General features: G+C 44.6%; 1 protein-coding gene across 3 annotated transcripts; it reads left to right on the top strand.

Moving 5' to 3' along the window:
• Positions 1-3,146: 3,146 nt before the first annotated feature.
• On the top strand, positions 3,147-23,417 carry PRDX4 (peroxiredoxin 4). Of its 3 annotated transcripts, XM_053309360.1 has the most exons (8): positions 3,147-3,618; positions 5,359-5,476; positions 8,022-8,138; positions 8,896-9,018; positions 15,772-15,902; positions 21,074-21,108; positions 23,060-23,106; positions 23,304-23,417. In XM_053309360.1, the coding sequence occupies exons 1-8, from the start codon at positions 3,288-3,290 to the stop codon at positions 23,305-23,307; spliced, it is 906 nt and encodes a 301-aa protein (XP_053165335.1). In that variant the 5' UTR covers positions 3,147-3,287; the 3' UTR covers positions 23,308-23,417. The 3 variants fall into 3 exon arrangements, with proteins under 3 accessions (XP_053165335.1, XP_053165336.1, XP_053165334.1); XM_053309359.1 differs by lacking the exon at positions 23,060-23,106 and having other exon boundaries at positions 3,150-3,618; XM_053309361.1 differs by lacking the exons at positions 23,060-23,106; positions 23,304-23,417 and having other exon boundaries at positions 3,149-3,618; positions 20,981-21,112.

The following is a 23,417-nucleotide window of genomic DNA, read 5'->3' as shown; positions in this document are numbered from 1 at the left end:
CAACCATGCCAAGTTGTGGAATATCCTTAGGAAAACGAACATCCCAGAACATCTCATTGTTCTCATAAGAAACTTATTATGGTGATCAGCCCTCCCCTCCTGAATCGGAAGTGAACCCTGTCCTGTCTGTCAGGTAGTGACCTCTAGGGATCAGCCACTCAGCACGTGGTGATTGGGATCTAGAGGGTCTGCTGGCAGGAAGTGAAGGGGGTCTTTGTTGTATTCTTGCAAGTACTGTTACCTGTAACTAAAAGCTGAGAAAGCCTCAGACTGAAGCTCTCTGTAGTACTTTGAATAAAGTTCCCCTCCACTTTTTGTTCTTTGCATTTTACCTGCCTCTGAGTGGATTTTTAACTCAGGAAAGAGGGGTTTTACTAGGGTACAAACATGCCTCAATGTTAATGGTTCAGCAACCTACCAAGTTTTTCCACCACAGTTTTTGTACTTTTCCACTGCTAAATGAGAAGGAGAGTTTCCCTGGAATTTCGCCCACACCGGGGGGGGGGGGGGGGATGTTAAAAAGGGCATGGTGGCAGCGATTACCAAAGGAACAGTTTTTTTTTTAAAGGAACAGCCTTTGTTGAGCAAACATGGAGGGAACGATGCAGCATTTTTCTTTCCCCCATGTGGGCTTGCTTCGAGACAAAGGCTGGGCATAAATCGTCTATTCACTACACCTATAAACAGGACAAGACACCACAGTCCAGACGGAACATGGTGAAACAGACTGGTTCCAGATAGGTAAAGAAGTAACACAAGGCTGTATACTTTCTCCTTATTTATTCAACTTATGCTGAACATATACTGAGAAAAGCTGGATTGGAAGAAGATGAGTATGGTTTTAAAGTTGGAGGAAGACACATCAATAAGCTGAGCTACGCTGATGACACCACTCTGATAGCTGAGAATACAGATGATCTGGAAGATCTAGTAATGAAAGTCAAGGAGCACAGTCAAAAAATGGGACTATGACTAAATGTTAAAAAAAACTAAACTAAAAACAATGGGTATAGCAACCAGCCTCAGAATTGATAATGAAGACATTTAAGTGGTAGATAGCTTCTGCCTTGTAGGATCGACAATCAACAGTAAAGGATCCAGCAATCAAGAAATATGCCGCAGACTAGCACTTGGTAGGGTTGCAATGAAGGCCTTGGGAAGGATATTTAGATGCCGTGATGTGTCTACACCTACAAAGATTAGAATCGTTTGGACAATGGTTTTTCCTGTGACACTCTATGGATGTGAAGGCTGGACTTTGAAGAAGCAAGACAGAAACAGTATTGATGCTTTTGAACTTTGGTGCTGCAGAAGACTTTTGACGATACCATGGACAGCCAGGAAAATAAACAAATGGATCATAGAACAAATCAATCCAGAATTTTCACTCAAGGCACAAATGACCAGGTTCAAACTATCATACTTCAGACACATTATGTGAAAACCCAGCTCCCTTGAGAAGTCCATAATGCTGGGAAAAGTTGAAGGAAAGCGAAGAGGACGACTAGCAGCGAGGTGGATGGACTTGATTACAACAGCAATGAATGCACCACTGAGAAAGGCCAAGCTGAAGACAGATCATCCTGGAGAGAATCTATGTGGTCACTAAGAGTCAACACCAACTTGACAGCACTTAATCAATCAATCAATCGAAGACATGATCATAGTGTATAAAATTATGCATGTAGTGGAGAGGGTGGACAGAGAGAAATTTGTATCCCTCTCTCACAATACTAGAACCAGGGGTCACCTCATGAAACTGAAGGTTGGGAAATTTAGGACTGACAAGAGGAAGTACTTTTTCCCACAGCACATAATTAATCTATGGATTTCTTTGCCATGGGATGTAGTGATGGCCACCAGCTTGGACAGCTTTAAAAGGGGCTTAGACAAATTCATGCAGGACAGGTCTATCAATGTCTAGTAGTCTGGTGATTGTGAGCAGGGTGGATTTGATTTAAATCAAACTGATTTAAATCACGATTTAAATCACGATTTAAATCACTAGCAGGGTGGATAAAAATTTAAAAAATCTGATTTAAATTTAAAAAATCCGATTTAAATAAAAAAAATCAGATTTTTTTGATTTAAATCAGATTTTTTTTATTTTTATCCACCCTGCTAGTGATTTAAATCGTGATTTAAATCCGTTTGATTTAAATCAAATCCACCCTGAATTGTGGGCCACCTCTAGCCTCAGAAACATAATGCCTCTCAATAACAGTTGCAGGGGAGCAACAGCAGGCGAGAGGGCATGCAAATACCTCTTCCCGGTGTGTTCAGGAGGCATCTGATGGGCCACTGTGTGAAACAGGATGCTGGCCTTGGGCCTGATCCAGCAGGGTTGTTCTTATATTATGTTCTAAGAAAAAAGTAAGGTAAAGGTAAAATCGTTTACCATTGCCTCCTCCCACACAGTATGAGATGATGTCTTTCAGCATCTTCCTATATAGCTGCTGCCTGATACCAGCAGGGATTCGAATCAGCAACCTTCTTCTTGTTAGTCAAGCATTTTCCCCCTGCACCACATCTTTTAGCCAAGTGTAGATGTGCTAAAACGATGCAAGCTATGTACATCAACAATATACGCCAACCACACATGGTGCATAGGCACACACTTTTTATATACCACTCTTTAACCAAAGTTCTCAGAGAGGTTTCACCAACCACCCAGTAGGCCGTGATCCCCTCCACACAAGATTAATTTCTGTGGATGCCCTTATAGCTCTAAACGTGTGTTACATTCAGGCGTGTAGTGGAGCGGGGACACGCAAGGGCGGAGCGCCTATACTTCTCGGCTTCTCTGGCTGCCGGGACGGGCACGGCCACGGCCACGGAGGCTGTCCTGGAAAGCGCCTGCAGTTCTGAATTTGCAACTACCTCATTGGTTATATTGCAGTGGAGCAAAAGACGTGGCGTTTCCGTCACCCAGTTTTGCAGTAGCCCACACAAGCCCCTCAGGGTGACTTTTTCCCTTATCGGTAACATAATTGATACGGTGGGCAGCGGGTGCTATCTTCGCAGCGGCCACCCTCCCAACAGTGCTCTGAGGCCAGTGCCGGAAAGTAAGACTCGCCTCTGCCAAAAAAGCGCAGCAGCGAGCCGTGATGTGCTGAGAGAGGGGCGGGCGGGCGGCCAGGCGCGCGCAGCAGCCGTGCGTGCGCTAGAGTGTGGGGCGGTTGCCCGGTCCCGCCCCCAAGAGGCAGCCCCGGCTGGCCTCCTCATCTTGGCTTTCGCGCTGCGCCGCAATTCTCTCTCTTCTCTTCTGGAGCTAAAGCCAGCGCGAGATGTGTGCGGCGGCTGCTGCTGCTGCTGCTGCTGCTGGGCTGGCCATGGAGGGTCAGGGGCTGCCGCCGCGCGGACCACGGAAAGAATGCCACGCGGGGAGGGGGAGACGCCAGTGGCGGTTGGCGGCGCCAGCCTCCCGACGGTCGGCCCTGGGCTCGCTGTTGCTGCTGTTGCTGGCGGCGACGATGAGCGACGAGGCGGGTGCCGCGGAGGCCACCCAGGGCTGGGGAGACGAGAAGTGCCACTACTACGCGGGGGGCGAGGTGTACCCAGGGGAAGCAGGGCGGATGCCCGCCACCGACCACTCCCTGCACCTCAGCAAGGCCAAGAGTAGGTGCCTGAAAGCGCCGCCGCCGGGCCTGACTGGGAGGCGACCGTGAGCGAGGGCTAGGAGGAGGAAGGCATGGAGGGACGGAGGGCAGGCTGAAAGCGGCCCTACGGCCTCGCTTCCCCATCCAAGGCCGGGTGGGCAGCAGAGAGAACCCCTGCCTTCTCTTCTGCCACACGGGCCGCTTCCTGGTTGCCCCCCTGCCGCTTCGTATTGCCCGGAGTCTCCTCGCCGTTGCCATTGGGCACACGCCCTCCAGCCAGCAGCAGGGCTATTCCCGCTTCCGAAATCCGTTTTTCTTCTTTCCTTTCCTTTTTCCGCCCCCTTCCTCTTTTATTTTCCCAAGAGAGGGTAATGACGCGTTAATACTGTCGGGAAGCGAGAGATTTCGAGCGTCGTGTGTGCAGAAAGCCTCATGTTGGAAAATAAAATTATTTCATTCTGAAGTATCTTGATTGCAGGGGAGTAGTTGCGTTGGATTATGAAAAGAACAAAAAGAGGCCTGTGGTATCCTAAAGACCAACAGATTTATTGTGGCATAAACTTTCCTGAGCTAGTGGGGAAAGTTTATACCAAAATAAATCTGGACCTTTAATTGGCGCATTACCCCCCCCTCCCTTTTTGGTATGTATAAAGCTTTTCTGCCAGAAAGGAAGAGGATAAAGTTTCTTTTTAAAAATACATTTACACTTCTTTTAAAAAATGGAATTTTGAGAGATTTTTTCCCCTGTAGCAGTATGGGAATGGGTTAAAAATCAGTAGAGTAGCACCTCCCTTTTGTACAAAACATTTGCTTTCCCATACTCAGCTGATTACAACTTTAAGCAAAGGACACGTCAGATAAACCCTATTGGTGTAAAGTGCAGAGAGGAAGGAGAATGAAAGTTATTCTTATTATCCAATTTAAATGAAGATTATAGTTTTTGGATCAAAAAAAGATGTCAGTTTAAATTATTCTGAAATGAAAGAATAGTATTCTATACTGTTTCTTCATTAGAAAATTGAACAGTTTGTTGTATTGTTCCTCTTTTCAAACTTGGGCTCTCATTCAACCCACAGTCTTATACCTTCACTTGTGTTTTGGTTTCAGTGATATGCATTAGAACTAATCTAGATTAGATAGCTGTCACTGATGATTCCCTGATACATAAAATTAGGGTAGCACCTTTTCCCCCCACAGAGACTCACATCCATAGACTTCAGGATTGTAGTATAGTTTCCTAACTGTTTACCACAATTTCTTAGCCTACAATTTACTCTGGTCAGACTTTACAATCCTAAAATGTGCATTGTGTAAAAGCAAGTCCATTTAAATGAATGGAGCTTATTCCCTTGTAATGTGATCAGAGTTAGCATATTTTCTTAATGTTGCTAATTCTGTAATGCACACATATCCATTCATTTCTAATCACCATCTTAGATTTTAAATTTTCTCCTGACAGTGGTCTATGATGTGCTAAATAGGCCTGCATGACAAGTATATTTGAATATTTTTGCTGTATTGCAGTTTATAAACTAAATTACAATTAGTTTACATAAAGTCAGTTGAACTATGTAGACTTGTACACAGTTTAAATAAAAAGGTTTTATAAAGCAATGCTTATCCTATGAATTATCAATTAGAGTGGATTATTTTAAAATTCAGTAGGCTTGACTTGAAAAAAAAATTCCCCATGTGTTTGTATTTGGCTCATTTGTATGTTTTACATATATATAATTTATTTTTATTTATTTATTTGAAGTTTCTAAACCGGCACCCGACTGGGAAGGAACAGCTGTCATCAATGGAGAGTTTAAAGAGCTGAAGTTAAGCGATTATGAAGGGAAATACCTTGTTTTTTTCTTTTATCCTCTTGACTTGTAAGTAAAACTACTACAAGCATAATACACATGCATACATACCTACATATTTTCAGAATATTGTTCCTGATTAAAAAAATTATAATGTATTAATCACCACTTTTAAGCAGAAAATCACTTTTAGTGTTCCTGATTAAAGAAATTATAATATATTAACTGCCACTTTTAAGCAGAAAATCACTTTTAGTTCAAAGGAATAAAGACATATTTGCTTATTGGGTATGGAAAATGTAAATTATGGGGGGGAGGACGGTTGCCTGTAGAAGTCCCGCGGGCTATAATTTTAAATATTTTTCAACTTTGTAGCACATGTATGTATGTCTCTGAACATTGGAAAGGGGGATTACTCTTTTCAAGCATAAGGCTTCCAGTGTTGAGATGGCTAAAAATACTTTACATTCCTTTAAGGTGTCTCAAGTTATTTTAGGATTTGTGCAACTTAATATTTTTAGTTGTGTGTTCAGCTATAATGCATGTTTTTTACCGTGGTAATGTGTGTGAAATATTTTGAAAACTTGAAATTCAGTATCATCATCATTCCTTTAATTCCAAACTTGAGTGTCTGAGTTTGGTTGAAACAAAGCTATCCACAGACAAGGTAGAGACAGTACTCAGGATACTCTTCAGGTATGCAGTAGTAAATTCATTTGTAAATTAAAAGAGAGAGAAACGTTCAGTAGTTTCCAGAACTTGAAATATTGAAGGTGTCTGTTGCAGGTGGAAAGAATTTGCTTGCTTGAATCCCTAACAGCTTATAACTGAAGGTAGGCATAACAGCTTATAACTGAAGGTAGGCATTAGTAGAAGGTAGGCATTATAACTGAAGGTAGGCATGGCCAGAACCTAAGGGGTATACTCGTGAGTCAAATGGGCCATAACCCAAAATTTGGCTTTAAAAAAGCCAATCTGGGGTGTGTGTTATTTATTTATTTATTTATTTGAGTTCTATACCGCCCTTCCAAAAATGGCCCAGGGTGGTCTACACAGAGAAACAATAAACAAATAAGATGGCTCCCTGTCCCCAAAGGGCTCACAATCTAAAAAAAGTTTAGTTAAAAGTTAACATGAAGTTAAAAAAACAAAACACAAAAACCCTTCCTGCACTATTCAAGGTTGTTTTAGAAGAAAGGGTCACCTTTTCTTTGCCCACTCTGCAGAATATGTCCCCCCTCAAGAAAAAGATATATATGTACAGTATTTGCAATCACCTGCTCAGGATTTGGGGTGGCAGCAAGTCCCAAACATGAGCCCTTTAGAACTCTACACCATAGCAAGGGAAAGTTTCGGAAATGTGAGAATGAGAAAGATTTCCATTTTCCTCCTTCCTGAAACTTCCCATTCCTCTGTGAGCCTCAAACAGTGCTACAAGACTGTTCTGAGCTGTCTGAAGCACTGTTCCCTCCCTGACATCTCCAGCTAGAGCTGAGAGACTGCTGCCTGTAACCTTGGAGAAGCAGCTGCCAAGCTGTGTAGGCACTACTGAGCTAGATGGACCAGTGGTTTTACTCGGTATATGGCAGCTTCCTATGTTACCTATGAACAGGAACATTCTGTTGGGACCGGATACACAGCAACATTTTGTTGCAGGTGCCCCACTTGTATAAACCACATTACTCCTTTACTGATGGAGTTACACTGGCTGCCAGTAGGTTTATGGACAAAATACAAAGTGCTAGTTATAAAGCCCTAAACAGCTTAGGCCCTGGGTATCTAAGAGAGCGTCTTCTTCACTACAAGCCCCACCACCCATTGAGGTCGTCTGAGGAGGTCCATCTCCAGTTACCGCCAACTCATTTGGTGGCTACACAGAGACGGGCCTTCTCGGTCGCTGCCCCGAGATTGTGGAATGCGCTCCCTGCTGAGATACGATCCTCCCCATCTCTGGCAATTTTCAAAATAACACCTGAAAACCCATCTTTTCGCCCAAGCTTTCTCAGCTTCCTAAATTTTTTTAGGTTTTAATCTCTGGTTTATTGTTAAATTGTTTTAAGTTTTTTGTATGTGTTTTTAACTTGTTTTATGCTATTGTTAACCGCCCAGAGATGAAAGTTTGGGGCGTTGTACAAATTTGATAAATACTACTGTTGACGTGCCATTTCTCAGCATAGCAAGAGGTGCGTGTAGTCCATTGGTTTCTTAAAAGGGATGGGAATTCAGATGGTATCCTAGTACACAAAATAATGTAGATCCTGCCTACTATCTGCAGACTTTAAATGTTGTATCTAGTTGTATAATGCTTACACTTGCTATGCCACACAAGTGCTTAGGATGTCTTACCAACAGCTGTGCTAGCAGGTCAGAAGATACATAATTATTTTGGCATGTGGGGATATTACATATGACAAGAAGACACACTGGCAGAAGTGTTTAAAATAGGATGTTAGTTTCCTAATAAAGGGAAGAGTTGCAATAGAATAACAAATGTTTTTGTACTAATTTCAGAAAGCAGTTCATCTGTGCATTAGTGATGTAGTAAAGTAGGAAACTTTTATTTTTAGCTCTGAGAAATTTAGAGTTTAATATTTCTCTTTTTCTAAAATACTAGCACATTTGTGTGTCCAACGGAGATAATTGCCTTCAGTGACAGAATTGAACAATTCAGAGCAATAAACACTGAACTCGTAGCTTGTTCTGTGGACTCGCACTTCACTCACTTGGCATGGTATGTCATTTTGTTTTTCTTTGGTTTCTGCACATCATTGGTGGCTGGCTCTTAAGACCTTATAGCCAGAAGTAGTCATATTGTCAGAAAACATAAGGCCCAGTGCAACTGGACACTTGTGCATACTGAGCAGCATCCAGACTAAGACTTGCATGAGCGGAAATAGTCTGGATGTTTCCTTTGCAGCTGTCGTATGTCACAGCTCTTCATTTACAGGACACACCAGTATATGGGTAGAGGAAATGGGTGACAGGAAACTGCGGAGCAGCATGTGCAGGAGCAGGTGGCGTGGAGAGCCAAGTATCTGAATAAAAGTATTAGAATGAAATGTATCATTTATAGGTTTAACATTTGTGACGTTTCCTCAACAAACTAATAACTGAGTGCTAAAATAAGAGATCTTAATATCTATGAAGCAATAAAGTAATACTTATTCTTACAAAACGATTTAAGTTAACAGTGAGACTCTGACATGGCACTCAGTCTGTTGTTAAATAGATTTAGATGTGTTATATTGTATGTTTTAATTTTGTAAACCGCCTAGAGATTTTTATACTAGGCAGTATATAAATTCAATTAATAATAATAAATAAATAGTATTTTTCTTTTAGTTTTATCTAATGGATAAAATTTAATTCATAGTGTTGGTAACATGTACTTTTGAAGAAAAAATGTCTGATTGTTGATAAGTTATTTAACTGAAGCTATGTTGAAATATTTCCTATTGAAGGAGACTATCTTTTTAAAATTGCAATAGGATTAATACTCCACGAAAACAAGGGGGACTTGGACCAATAAAGATACCACTTCTTTCAGATTTGACACACCAGATTTCAAAAGATTATGGAGTTTATCTGGAGGACCAAGGCCATGCTCTTAGGTAAGATTTTCATTGTTCCGTTTCCTGCTGTGGCATGAGACTGAAGACTGTTGCCATGTTTCTCGTATTACATGATGTATCAAAACTGTGTTACGTTGTATAAAAACTATTAAACTAAGCACTCAAGGTCTTGTTTTAGGAAAAAACAATATTTGGCCTATTGGAGAGAAAAAGGTTCAAGTATACAGTCCTTACATTTGGATTAGCAAATACTGTAGTCATTTCAGTGATTCAGTGGTGTGCATAATTCAGGCATATTGTGGAATAAAGTACAGATCTGGATAGTGGTTCCAACATTCATAAGTAGTGGGTTCTGCGCCTGCGCAGATCAGCTTTGGGCAGAATTAGTTAGCTCCTCGCGATGCTGGCAACCGCCGCCTGCATGTGACTACAGTACCCTCTAGCGGCGGTTGGGCATCTTCTCCCTCAGTTTCTTTCTGACCGCCATAGCGATCAGTCCTCTGATCAGTTTGCTCCTTGGATAAAGTTTATCTCTTTACCAATTTGACCCTCTGAAGTTTGGAACGGACTTTGACTATTCTTACTGCTTAAACCTTTGGACTTGGTGTGTTTCTGTCTTTTGGAAAACGACTCTTGGAATGGACTTGGACGATTCTTTCTCTACCTTGGACTCGGCATCTCTCTCTCTCTCTCCCTTGTAACCTTGGACCATACGACTACTCTCTGCTAAAACATGTCTGGAAAGGCAAGACATGGTAAGGAAAAGACTACCTTTAAACGGTGTGGGAATTGCTGTGGAGGAATTCCCTCAACTGATGGACATACTCTTTGTTTGTTTTGTTTGGGGGAGGCGCACGATACCAAGCAATGTTCCGTCTACGCGACTTTTAACAAACAGGCATTGAAAAATCGTGAAGCGCGCCTTAAAGTATAATTGTTAGAAGAGGCATTATTGCCTAAGAAGGCCCTCACGCTCCCGGCTGGGAGAGAGAGTTTGTCAACGGCTAGATCTTCGTCGTCTAAGAACTCGGCTTCAACGACTAAACTCTCTACTTCGGCCTCAAGAGACAAGGAACTCTTTAAGAAACCGGAAGGCCCACGGGCCAGTCCTAAGAGGAAGGGCGGCACTTCGGCAACAGAGCCTTTACGAAAAAAACTTAAGCATAGGCATAAGGAGCGCCATGCACAGGTTGAGGTACACACACCCTCACCTACGGGCCTTCAGACCCTTCAGATGTCTCGACATCGAGCGGTGTCTTTGTCCCCGGCGCCTACACCAAGGCAGTCACTGTCAGTGCTGTGCACCTCCCGTAGCACAGTGCATAGAGGGCGCTCGGTGTTGGGAGAATCACATTTGAATCCCAAGGAGAGGCTTTCGGATTCAACCTCGACATCGAGGGACTGCCGAATGGAGCCATCGTTGGCACCACAAACAACATCGGTGGCGGGCGCACTTGTGTCGACGTCGACATCTAAGACCTCAGCCACTTCGAGCTCTACCTCTAACCCGAAAACTACCTTGACATTGAAAGCAGCTAGGGTAGAGGAGACGGTGGCAGTAATTGTGGACACGGTGCTTGATGCCGATGTCGAATTCGAGGAAGAACAACAGGACTTTATTGAACAGATCATTCCTCTGCAGGAACATGCAAGATGCGTGCAGTCACAGGACCAGGGTGCCACTCGCCTTGTTCACCTGCTACGCTTGGAAGAGAGCATGCCTTCCACGGAGACATTTACAGGATTTCAAGGTGCTGATATCTTGGGAGTACCTAGGACCCCATCCCTTTCGCTGAAGGGCACTCCAGTCACTGGACTTCTGCCCCGTGGTGGCTGGGGGCGGGGGACTCCTACTTAGTGACTGGGGAGGAGTACTCCCTTTTCTCTCTGTGGCTAAGGGAGAGGGAACAAGAGCCCCCATCATGGCATCAAGAACGGAAGCTGCACTACAAACATCTGTTCCGTAGGTACAACACGCGGAGTCAGCCATTCAGACCAGCCAACCACTGGCTTCTCGATGCTCTGTGTCACTTCAGACCAGTGCCCCGCTGCCTCATCGGGATGTATCACTCCAGACCAGTTTTACGCCACAGTTAATTCTCCCTCCAGGACCGCAGCTGTGGCAGACAGCTGTGCAGTCAAGACAACCTGCCACTCTACCACAACTGATTCCAGATGCTGTGTCCTCAGATGGGGATGATGACAGTGATGGTGATGACTACACCTTGGAATCTTCAGAGCTGGACCCAATGGAACGGAAGGATGGGGTACCACCAACAGGTGGCAGAGATGGTGTGAGTGTTGGGTTTACACCTCAAAGAAACAATTACAGATTTGGAGGATCCGGTGTATAATATGATGAAATTGGCTACCGGGCTTCAGCCTGTGTTTATACCCATGCTACCTCATATTACCAGGGCAGCAAAACTGGCATGGGAGGTGCTTCAGACATTGGCGCCCACCTCTAAACAACTGGAGCCGTTGTACCGAATCCAGGAGGACGAAAACTGTTACCTTATACATCACCCATCGCCTAATTCTTTGGTGGTGGATTGTGCTACCACATCCAAAGGTGGCAAGTGACGACACCGGCCGATAAGGAGGGCCATAAGTTAGATGCTTTAGGCAGGCGCGCATATTCCACAGCCTGCTTGTCTATAAAGATTGCTAATTACATCGCTTGTCTGGCGAAATATACTCATTCCCTTTGGGAGGCTTTGTTTGACCAGCGAGCGAGCTTGGAACCAGGTGAATTTGTAAAGAACTTTGAGTTAGTGTTTGCTAAAACCACTGCCGCAACCCGTCAGCAGTTGGCGAATGTGAAACATTTGGCGGAATCAGAGTCAAGGACATTAACCATGTCCATTATTTTGAGGAGACATGCCTGGTTGAGAGCGACAGGCCTACAACCAGACATGAAGGACCGCATCAAGAACTTATCCTTTGATAGAGAAGGTCTCTTCTCCGACAAGACTGACGAGAATATGGAGCAGTGGAAAAAATCTAGAATTACGGCACACTCCTTTACAAACACATGTTATTCTACATCTGCTACCAGGTACCAACCATATAATCACTGCCCACGAAAACAGTCTTCCTATCGCCAATCTGACCGTAGGGACTTCCGGTGCCCCTACCAACGATACAATAACAGTAACAAGAAACCTTACTACCCAAGAAACAGAGTGGCCCAGTCGGGCCGTGCTAAAAGGGCCTCACAAGCCAAGCAGCAGCTTTGATCTGCGTCAGGGCCTGACTGCACACCACTGCAACCTCAAATTAAAGACTCCAAGGAACATCAGCCCAAGGACTACCATCTCCTTGTGTTCAGCCAGAGAGACCATCAAACTGGCAAGCCATGCCCAAGCATGGCACCATATAACATCCGACCAGTGGGTTCTTCGCATAGTCATGACGGGCTATGGGGTTCAAGGAGTACCCGCCTTTTCTTGGGATATGGTACAGTCCCGAGACGCCAGTGCTGCAGGACGAGGTGCAGAAGCTCTTGCTGAAGGGAGCTATATCACTGGTGCAGTGGGCTCTAGGCCAGACAGGATTTTATTCCCGGTATTTTCAGATCCCCAAACACGATGGGGGGATAAGACCAATAATAGATCTCCGTGGGTTGAACCAATACATCGAAGTACAGAAGTTCAGGATGACAACGCTGCAAGCCATCCTTCCACTCCTCCACGAGGAGCAATGGATTGCATCGCGTGATCTGAAGGATGCGTACTTCCATATCGGAATTCAGGAGACCCATTGCAAGTAACTCCGCTTCACAATGGGCACGGAGATCTTTCAGTACAACATGTTGCCCTTTGGACTCGTCACTGCCCCAAGGGTGTTTACAAAATGCATGGCAGTGATAATAGCTTACCTAAGGACCCAGGGGCTGTTGGTGTATTCTTATTTGGACGACTGGCTTCTGACAGCCAAGTCACAGGAACTATTGTTATGGGACGTAAAGGTGGTGACTTGCCTTTTGGTGAGTTTAGGCATCCAGATCAATTGGGAGAAGTCGTTCCTGGAACCATCACGATGTCTAAAATATATCGGCGCACAGTTGGATATGGTGAAACAGAAAGCATTTCTACCTGTGGAGCGCTTCCAATGCATTCGGGAGATCATCTAGGGCTTTCAAAAGAAGCCAGCACAAACCGCACAGAAGATGCAGATGCTGCTCGGACTCATGGTGTCTTGTACCACAGTGCTCCATTATGCGAAACTCAGAATGTGCAAATTGCAGGCCTGGTTTCTCAAAGCGTATCACTTGTGGTAGGAACCCCAGACCAAGCAGGTCACACTACCGGAACACATCCTGTCCTCCTTGGACTGGTGGACAAGGGAGGGGAACATGTTGGAGGGCATGCCTTTCCTACCCCCTCGGCCTACAATCTTGCTGACTACCGATGCCTCGATGTTGGGTTGGGGTGCCCACCTGTTCCATCACAGAGTACAGGGTCGCTGGACCCCAAAGGAGCGTTTGCTGCACATAAATTTCCTAGAGCTCTTGGCAGCATTCAAGGCCTTGGTGGCATTTCAGGCACAGGTGATCGGCTGGTGCATCAATACAACGGCCATGGACAATACAACAGTCATCGCTTATGTAAACAAGCAAGGAGGGACAGTGTCCAGATCCCTCTGCAGTCTCAGCCTCCAGCTATGGAATTGGTGTATCCTGCGCAGAATCTATCCCGTCGCTATACACATCAAGGGGACATTGAATTGTCTGGCAGACTCCCTAAGCAGGGATCTCCTACTTCAGCAACACGAGTGGGAACTGCATCTTGCATTGATACGACAACTGTTCATGTCCTGGGGGCAGCCACAGGTGGATCTGTTCGCAACCGCGGGAAATGCGAAATGCGAGCAGTAATGCTCCAGAATGGGAGTGGGACTGCGGTCCAAAGGTGATGCCTTTCAATTTCTTTGGAGCCAGGGGCTGTTCTATGCCTATCCGCTGACGCCCCTGTTGCACAGGGTAATTGCTAAACTCCTGCACGACAAAACACAAGCAGTTGTAGTGGCTCCATGGTGGCCAAGACAGCCATGGTTCACACAGCTACTCAGACTATCCCGGGGCAAGTTCAGGAGACTACCCCTGTGGACAGATCTACTGTCACAAGACCAAGGCACCTTGTTGCACCCCATCCTGGGTGTGCTGAGTCTAACCGCATGGAGGATAGGCTTCTAAGGAAGATCCTCCTGATTACCAGGAAAATGTCCACCAGGCGTAATTACAGGGCTAAATGGCGCAGATTCTGCACGTATGCTGCTGCCAAGGGATTTGATCCAAAGGAGGCTAGCCTGAAATCAGTTTTGCTCTACCTGACCACTCTGAAACAAAGTGGTTTGGCTAACGTCTCCATAAAAGTGCACATGGCTGCGATATCGGCTCGCCATGATGGATGGGATGGAAAGACTGTGTTCACCCATCCAAGATGTAAGGATTTTATGAGAGGAATTAATAACCTATATCCACCAGTGAGGCTTCCAACGGACAAATGGAGTCTTTCTTTGGTCCTCTCATCTCTGATTGAGGCTCCGTTTGAGCCCCTTGCTGAGGCACCACTGAAACTCGTGACCCTTAAGACACTCTTTTTGGTGGCAATTACTACAGCTAAGCACGTGAGTGTATTGCAGACACTCCGTATTGATGAACCATATACAAAGATATATCCGGACCATGTAGTGATGCGTCTGGATCCAGAGTTCAGGCCTAAAATTGTGACAGATTTTCATCTAAATACTGAGGTTGTACTTCCTACCTTTTTCAGGAGTCCATCGTATCCATAGGAAAGGGCGATGCATTCCCTAGATGTCCATAGGGCACTGCTCTACTACTTAAAAGCCACTCTCCATGTTCAGAGGACACAACATCTGTTTGTGAATTTGCAGGGACAATGCAAGAGCTGTTCTCCGACGCGCCAGAAATTGTCCTCCTGGTTAGTGGAGCTGATAAAAATGGCTTATGACCAGCAGGGTCAGCAGCCTCCGGCCTCCATTAAAGCGCATCCGACAAGAGCGTATGCCACATTCGGCTGCATATCTGGCAGGCATTCGCTTCAGTGATATCTGTACAGGGGCTACATGGTCATCTCATCAGACATTTGTCAAGCACTATGCCATAGATCTGTGGAATGCAGTTGCTGCGGAATTTGGTCTGGCTGTCCTAAGCGGGTGTTACAGTGACTTGCGACGCATGCCCACCACCATCATGGCAGCTCGTGATTCACCCACTACTTATGAATTTTGGAATCACTATCCAGATAAACAGGTTACTTACCTGTAACAGATGATCTGGAAGTGGTTCCATACATTCATAAAACCCGCCCGTCCAGCCCCGCAACATACCAGCAAGTCACTGGGCCATCAACTTGTAGTAACAGTGTCAACTTACCATGTCAGGTCATCAAGAAACTGAGGGAGAAGACGCCCAACCACCGCTAGAGGGTACTGCAGTCACGTGCAGGCGGCGGTTGCCGGCGTCGTGAGGAGCTAACTAATTCTGCCCGAAGCTGATCTGCGCAGGCGCAAAACCCACTACTTATGAATGTATGGAACCACTTCCAGATCATCTGTTACAGGTAAGCAACCTGGTTTTTAAAGTTTTTTAGATATATTGTTTTAATGCCTCTTCGCCTTGGGAAGCATTGTGCATGAAAGGTGGAGTTAAAAAAAATTAAAAGAAATGTGTTATACTTGCAGGAGTGTAGCAGACACAGATGTCTTCTGGGTAGAATGAGCAGATTACCATAACTCTTGTTCACTTATCTTATGTTTTCACAGAGGTCTTTTCATTATTGATGACAAGAAAGTTCTTCGACAAATAACAATGAATGATCTTCCTGTGGGCAGATCTGTAGACGAGACGCTTCGTTTAGTACAAGCATTCCAGTACACTGACACACATGGAGAAGGTATTTTCCCCTTAAGTAGTTAAACATCAAGAATTATTCTAAAGTGTTGTCTCACCTGATTGAAATATATATTTATAGCTGCTAAGTGATTGGGCATATTGTTAAAAATAAACAGGATCCTATGGGGGTTTGTGGGAAAGGTTTTTAAAAAATTAAAAATCGCCCACTTGCCCATTTCTTTTGTGGATTCAGTAGTAGGAACCGTCATGTGCTATCACCTAACCCATTTTGGTATTCCTAGGAGCTACCCATGAGGAACAGTGGGGTGTTTCGAGTTCCCCATTGTTCCCTATGGCAATAACAAGCTGCACTCACACAGTGCATGCACCCAGGTTTCACATTGCAATCCTGCCTTGAAAAGCTCTGCAAAAGCACACAGTAAAAGGGAATCTGTCCCTCCCAACACAGAACACGCATTTCAAACATAGTCCAAAAATGGCCAAAAAAGAATCAGACTGATCCAGAATCCACTGCCAGCCACAGTTTCTGAGCTACAGTAACATTGTTGGCACAAGTTGCGCTCCCACACACTATTATGACTCCTTACATTACTGCCTAGCATTGCAACAACTGCCACAGCAGCACCCTTACTTAGCAGCAAGCATAGACATAAGCTCAACTAGAGCAACTTTAGCTGCATTTTGACGCAGTACACCTTGCAATGCAGATTGTAGAGCAGATGCAAAAGTCAGTCTCAAGGCCAGACATGGAACTCAGCAATCACCAAGAAATGTTAAACACACAGAGAGTTGCTCCTGTCCATTTCTTGCCACAACACTGTCTCACAAACAAAACAAACCACAATTCAAGGAAGGCAGTCACCCAAGTTCTGCCTTTGTCAATCTGAAATCCAGCAAAACCAGATGGTTATAACAGCAATACCACAGCATATTATAAGCAGTGCTGAGAAAAGAAAATCACAAAATCAAATCTTCCTTCCTCCTGTCCTGGTGTATTCTCTCCTTCAAGAGTGGCACAGAATAAGGGCTCTCACTCTCTCTTGCTGCCTCCCAGTCCCTTTCAATACATTTTGAATTTGAAATTCTCTCCTATTGTGTCCTCCCCCCCCCCCCCCGCCAATGGGACACAGTTGCCCATGACAATACATGATCTGTAGGATAACAAGCCAACCAAGAAGCAAGGAGGTCACAAGCCAATCAGTAAGTTGACCATGCCAGACTTTTAATGAGCTATGGAGATGGGACGGTAGCTCAGTGGTAGAGCATCTTCTTCATTTGCATGCAAAAGATCCCAGACTCAATCCCTGGCATCTCCAGTTAGGGCTGGGAAAGATTCCTGCTTGAAACCTTGGAGAGCCGTCAGTCAGGATAGAGAATACGGAACTAGATGGGCCAAGGGTCAAACTCTGTATAAGGCGATATGTTCCCTATGTTCCTGTGATCCACATCTCGCTCAGGATAGGGTGGATAAAAATCTATTTTAAAGATTTTTTTTTAAATACATCTATAACTTTCTTTTTTAAAAGAGCATAGTTTAAATGAAACTCAAATTTTAAATGCAAATATATAGAGGTCATTCACACAATCAGAAGTTGTGTTCTACCTGGGTTTGGGAGCTCCCAATTGTGTGCTCCCAATTTTCAGTTGTGTTGGAAGCAAGGTAAGAGGAAGACCCTGGTGGAAGGGATTGTGTGGAAGCAAGGTAGGTGGAGACCTGGGCAGCTTTTCCTCCTACCTTTCTTCTTCACAATCACTTCTACCAGGTTTTCCTCTTACCTTGCTTCCACACAACCAAAAATTGGGAGCACACACAGCTCCCAAACCCAGGTAGAACACAATTTTTTATTGTGTGAATGACCGCATAATCCTTTAAAATTGAACTTCTGGCCTTCTTATGAAACACTGAAGCTATTCACATGGGCAGGCAAAACTGGGCTAAGGAAGCCAGGATTGTGCCTGATCCTGGCGGTACCTCAGCGGCAAACCCGCTTCTGGAGCCACCCTCTTAAACGGGGTTAGGAGAGCAAGTGCTCTCCTAACCCCATTTTACTAATCATCTGCCAGCCCCAGCTGGGGCTGGCCAACTGCAGGGCTCCCAGCTGGCTTGGCGGGGAGATCCCCATAATGCACTGCTCACTTGCATGGCACATTGTGGGAGTTCAGAGGGGCAGGGCAACATGTCCCAGCACCCTGACCCTCAGAGCTACTGGCAGAAGCCAACAATCATCTGGGCGGCAGTGTTCGCAGATGTTGTTGACTAAAACTCCCAGCATCTCCAGCTGCAATGGCCTTTGGCTGGGGATTTTAGGAGTTGTAGTCATCTGGGAATCCCTGTTGGAGAGAACACTGCTGGGCAGTCAGTCCTGCTGCCCAGCAACAAGCAGAAGATCGTATGCAAGGGAGGTAAGCTTTTTGAGGCTTCCTCCCCTTCGAGCCCTTCTCACAGATTGTGAGAAAGAGCTCACTGCTTTCTTTTGTCAAGCAAGACCTTGGTCTTTGTCATACAATGTAGTATGCTATGTACTTATATCATGGCTTGATATTGGGGGCCAGGAAGATGCGGCATGTTGGCAGAGATATCATCCACTCGGCCATCGGGGAGACCATAGACTCCCAATTTATGTCTAGTAATCACCTAGTCTCTGAAACTAGCTCAGAGTCAGCATATTTGTAACTCCGCTTACCAATTAAAAGAGGCTTACCTTCCATTTCATGGAGAATACTGATCTTCCCAGTAACTATCTGGTGGGGGAGGAGAGACAGAGTAGTTTAAAAGGCAGACTAAAACAGAAAGGAACACTGGGAAGAACATGTTCTAGTGTTGGTACCAATCAGCATCTGTTCAAGAATCTTTCATGCTTGCAAGTAAAACAGTCATGTTTTTTGCTTCCCTGGGTAAAAAAGTTAAAAAATGTGGCAAATATAATCAGTGCAACAATGAGATGCAAAGCCCAGTTGTCAGAATGAACAAACATAAAATCATTGGGTTATATCCTAACTGTCTTCTATGAACAAATGACAGTTTGTGCAAGTGAGAGGGGGGATTTTTCTCTTACCTCTCTTTTCCCCTTCTTAGCTACTTGCTGCTCTGGAGGGTCCCCCAATCCTCAACAATAGATTTGGCGGCGGGTGGGGATTGAGCTGAAGGAAGGAGGGATTGGTGAAAATCACTCCTATTTTCAGTGCCTTCCATTGACAGAACAGCTTAAGATACAACTCAATGAAGCCCTTCTCGTGATCAGTGAGAAGGGCTACTCTCTTGCAGGTAGGAAGCCCAAAGGCCCTTACCTCCCCGCAGGTGATCAGAAGGATGTCGCTGGGCGGGAGGAGGCTCTCCTGCGGGCCACCCATGCCTCGCCTGGCCGCTCCAGGGGTCAGGTTCAGGGAAGTGCTGATTATTGGGGCTCCCACTCCCTGGAGCCCCAATAATGGACCACATTGCATTACTGGGAGCACCCCGAGTGTGTCTGCCATGGCTGCAATCAACTGCAGCTGACACACAATCAGTTAAACCAATGTTTGGGCATGCTCTCGCCCAAAACCTGGGGTAAGTGGCGGGCTACATAAGCAGGCTCACCCCCGGGAGCCACACATCCCAGGGGTTCTCACAAGCAGCAAAAACCGGGCTGGGCTTCCCTAGTCCGGTTTTTGCTGCTCGTGAGAATAGCTTCAATATGTTTTTATGGCTATAGCAACCAAGTTGTGTGTACTTGTATTTAGGAAGTATTTAAATAATGGGCTCCCCCCCATTTAAATTGCGGATTTAAAATCAGCTTTTTTGCTTTTGATGATTGAAATTGCCTTGATTTAAATCAGTCTACCCTGTTTCAAGATGAGTTGTACCACTCAATCTCTAATCAGCTTTTAAGACTTGTACTTTGACTATACTCTGGTTTGCCCTGATTCCCCTGCAGATTAAGTAGCAGGAGTTATTTTCTTCTTCTGCTTGGGAAGTTGGTAATTAAAGCAAATAAGTTTGTGTAGAGTGTGATGAATGACATTTTGTTTCCCTAATTACCTTTACATCTACGTATTTTGATATTGCTTACTATTTTTAATTCAGGACACATTCTGATTCTCAACAACAAAAACAGGGTGTTTATTTTAATAGTGTGGCCACTTTTAAATTAGTTTGTTAAAACTAAAAGAGCCGTTAAGTGCACTTTCTGCTTGCATACATTTTGCGTTGTTACAAATACTGTGTTCCTTCAGCATATTTGGAAACAAGCTACTGCAACGATTGAGTAGGGATGAGCCTGGACCGGTCCAGAGGCCATTCTGAAGGCCTCCGGATCAGTCCGGACATGAGGGCGGTTCAGCGGTCCAGCATAGGTGTGGGGGGCTCTTTAAGGGCGGGGGAGGGTGTACTTACCCCTCCGCCAGCGCCCGCGTTTCCCCCGCCGGTGCCCGCATTTCCCCCGCCAAAGCTTTTGGGGCAGCAGGATACCTCCCTGCCGCCCCTTCCCCCAGTCGTCGGCAAAAGGCTTCAAAAAGCCTTTTGCGCGTGCGCACGTCACGTCTCCGTGAGTTGCAGAGACGTGACGTGCGCGCGCAACGTGCACACGCACAAAAGGCTTTTTGGTAGCCCCAAAAGCTTTTCCAAACAAATGCGCCGGCGGGGGAAACGCAGTGGGGGGGGGGTAAGTACACTTTCCCCCGCCCTTAAAGGGCCCCCCACACCTGTGCCGGACCGCAGTTCCGTGCATATCCCTACCACTGAGTTAGGTTGCATTAGGGTTAAGTCATGTGATCAACTGTACACAAGTAGACCTTGAATATAGACAAATCTATGTTTAGTATAACCAAATTTTAAGCTAGGAGGTTAAAGATTCAGTTGCTTGTTCACAAAAACAAGAATTCTTCTAGCTAGCAAGTAGACAAGCCAAGGCTGTTTGATGTTTAGCCAAGTCATTGTTGGACTGAAAGCAAGACATCAACACATTTAAAGCAGACTTTATAGTTAATAGTAATGCCTGGATCCTGGTACTGATTATGAAACTGAAAAGTTTTCAGCCTCTCTCCAATCCCAACTTCATTCTATGTAGGCCAAGAATGTTTCAGCCACCCCATCATATTTGTGCTTGCAGAATACTGATGCTTTTGTCATCTTGGTAATAGATGCTTGGCGCCAGTAGGCTAATCCACAGAACATGAATAGCAAGCCAGGGTTATTTGCCTCCAGATTAATGGCGCCTTTCATTGCCATTTCAGTTTGCCCTGCTGGTTGGAAACCAGGTAGTGAAACGGTAAGTTGGTGTTTATATGCATGCTATATTTTGAGAAAGAACTATTGTTGCACTCTTTAAAAAAAAAATGCTTGTGTTGCATGTGCAGTGTCACCAGCAAGTCAATAGCCATGTAGAAGGAGACTTGAGAGCTGCTTGCAACCTAACTGGTTGCCTTGCATGAAATGAAAATTTACCCAGAGACCTCTGCAACATTTTACATATACCCTATGTTTCTCATCACCCTCCCGCCTTCTTTGAAGTAACGGCATTTAAGGCCTGTCAGCCCATGAAGTTTCACTTGCCAACTTTTACTCATATGTTAGCATTTCTCAATTACTTCTTAGCAGCACTAATTGGTTCCTCTACCACCTGCAAGTGTTCTAGCACAAGGAAGCCAGTGTATACAGTTTTGCAATTCTGTATATATAATTCCCTAAGACGTACCCATGGCTAATACCATGTGTGGCAGCTCTCATGAGAGTTCATGAGTGAGGGGAGGGGGAGAGGAAAGTAACGGTAGTGGGGAACATCAGGCCAGTGAACGGGCAGGCGGCCGGCTGGCCGGGGGGAGCAAGCCAAAGTGGCGGCCGGGGGGCGGGGAGCGAAAGCAGCGGTGGCTGCGGGGTGGGAAGCAGCTGGCCAGAACAAGGGAGAACTAGAGGTACAGATGCTCTGCACTCGGGCCAGCTAGTTGTTTCTATTTCTCCCAGTTTTTCTAACATATATTGTTTTCCTTAATTTTACTCACTTGGGGAAAAAATCAAGACTGATTGTTTTGAAAAAACAATTTGCATGTTGGATATGTGTTCCATGCAGATTTTGCAATATAGTAGATTGTGCTAAATCCAATATTAAAATTCTGTCCTAGAACGCTAAGTATTTTTTAGAAAGCAAAAAAGAATTAGTAACCAGCAATTTTTTTCTGTCATAAATTATGAGGACATGACAGAAAAAAATTGCTGGTTTATTTCATTTGGTTCAAATTATATCATTTGGTTCGTAAACACCACATCTTGGCTGGTTATTGAGAGATCTAGTGTTTGTTTTTAAAGTAGCATTAAGTGTGAGTGATTCACAAACACTTTGGAGTTGTCTTTGACATTTGTTTCTAAAATTACAGACTTCCAGAGTAACAAAACAGCAAAATCAATTTTGTTACGAGTTTTTTTGCCACTAATTTGACCAGTACAGGCATGAAGGGAATGCAGTGGCCTGCATAATGCAGTTTCCCACATGCTGGACTGCAGATGGACCACCCCAGAACTGCTGGTGTGTGTGATGCACAATATAATCTAAAACAATTGAACATCTTTGTAGTGCCTTTAAGACAAAGGGCCCACTGTTATGCTATAAATAGACACCGAGGCTTTTCAGATTCCCCCTTCTATTCTATTGCCCCCCTCCCCATGTTCCCCACCCCCAAAAAGTCATGCAGGCAAAGGGGGAAATCCATTCCCCTTTCCCCTGGTGTATGTGTTAAAGAATTTTGTGTGCACACATTAGAATCCCTGTCACTATTTCTAGTAAATTTGTCCTTTGTTCACAGACAGTAATGATTGAAAGAGCTTTAAAAGCTAGCAGTGATTAGAGTTTGCTTTTGGCATTCTGTTTCTACCAACCAACAATGATTATGTTGTAATGCCTCCCTGCATGACAAGAGTAGTCTTTAATGGGAAAGGCAATGATGTAAAGACACTTACCTAATATTTTAAATTTATAATTGTTTTTTAGTACATCTGTGGTCCATTGTAGTTGGGCTAAATAGGCACTGACCAAATGTATAGTGCTCAAGTAGCTTATAAAATTATGTATTTCATGGATTTTGTTAGATGTCATGCATTCTCTCTCTCTTTTGAAAGAGGAACAGGATATATGTCTTAGGAATTAATATATTCAAAATTCAGTCACTCAAATCAAAGTGCACCAAAGCACATTAACATCTGTAGTCATGCCTTCTACATGTGTTTAGATCAAACCTGAAGATGCTATGAGAATGTGGTGGTCAAAAGAAGAGCTGTAAGTATCCTTGGGCATTTGGATACAGATGTTAATTTAGGCAAATATCTCAGGGCAGGTATGGCTAATACACACCCTTTAATCAACACAGGGCTTACTATCTTAGCTATACCACTCATGTGTGTATGTTTGTGTCTGTGTATAATAAAAGTATTAGATCATTTGGGTTTAGATTATGTTCACTTTTGCCCCCACAGATAATTCCAGATCCTGCAGGAAAATTGAAGTATTTTGGGAAAGTGAACTGACTGTTTTCTTCTAAACACAGAACTAAGAAGCTGCCAATAAAGTTCATTTAATTTTGATACTTA

The sequence above is a fragment of the Hemicordylus capensis genome, chromosome 3 (assembly GCF_027244095.1).
Source record: "Hemicordylus capensis ecotype Gifberg chromosome 3, rHemCap1.1.pri, whole genome shotgun sequence".
NCBI lineage: Eukaryota > Metazoa > Chordata > Lepidosauria > Squamata > Cordylidae > Hemicordylus > Hemicordylus capensis.
The sequence above is the reverse complement of the archived record's forward strand: the minus strand, read 5'-3'. Positions and strand labels throughout refer to the sequence as shown.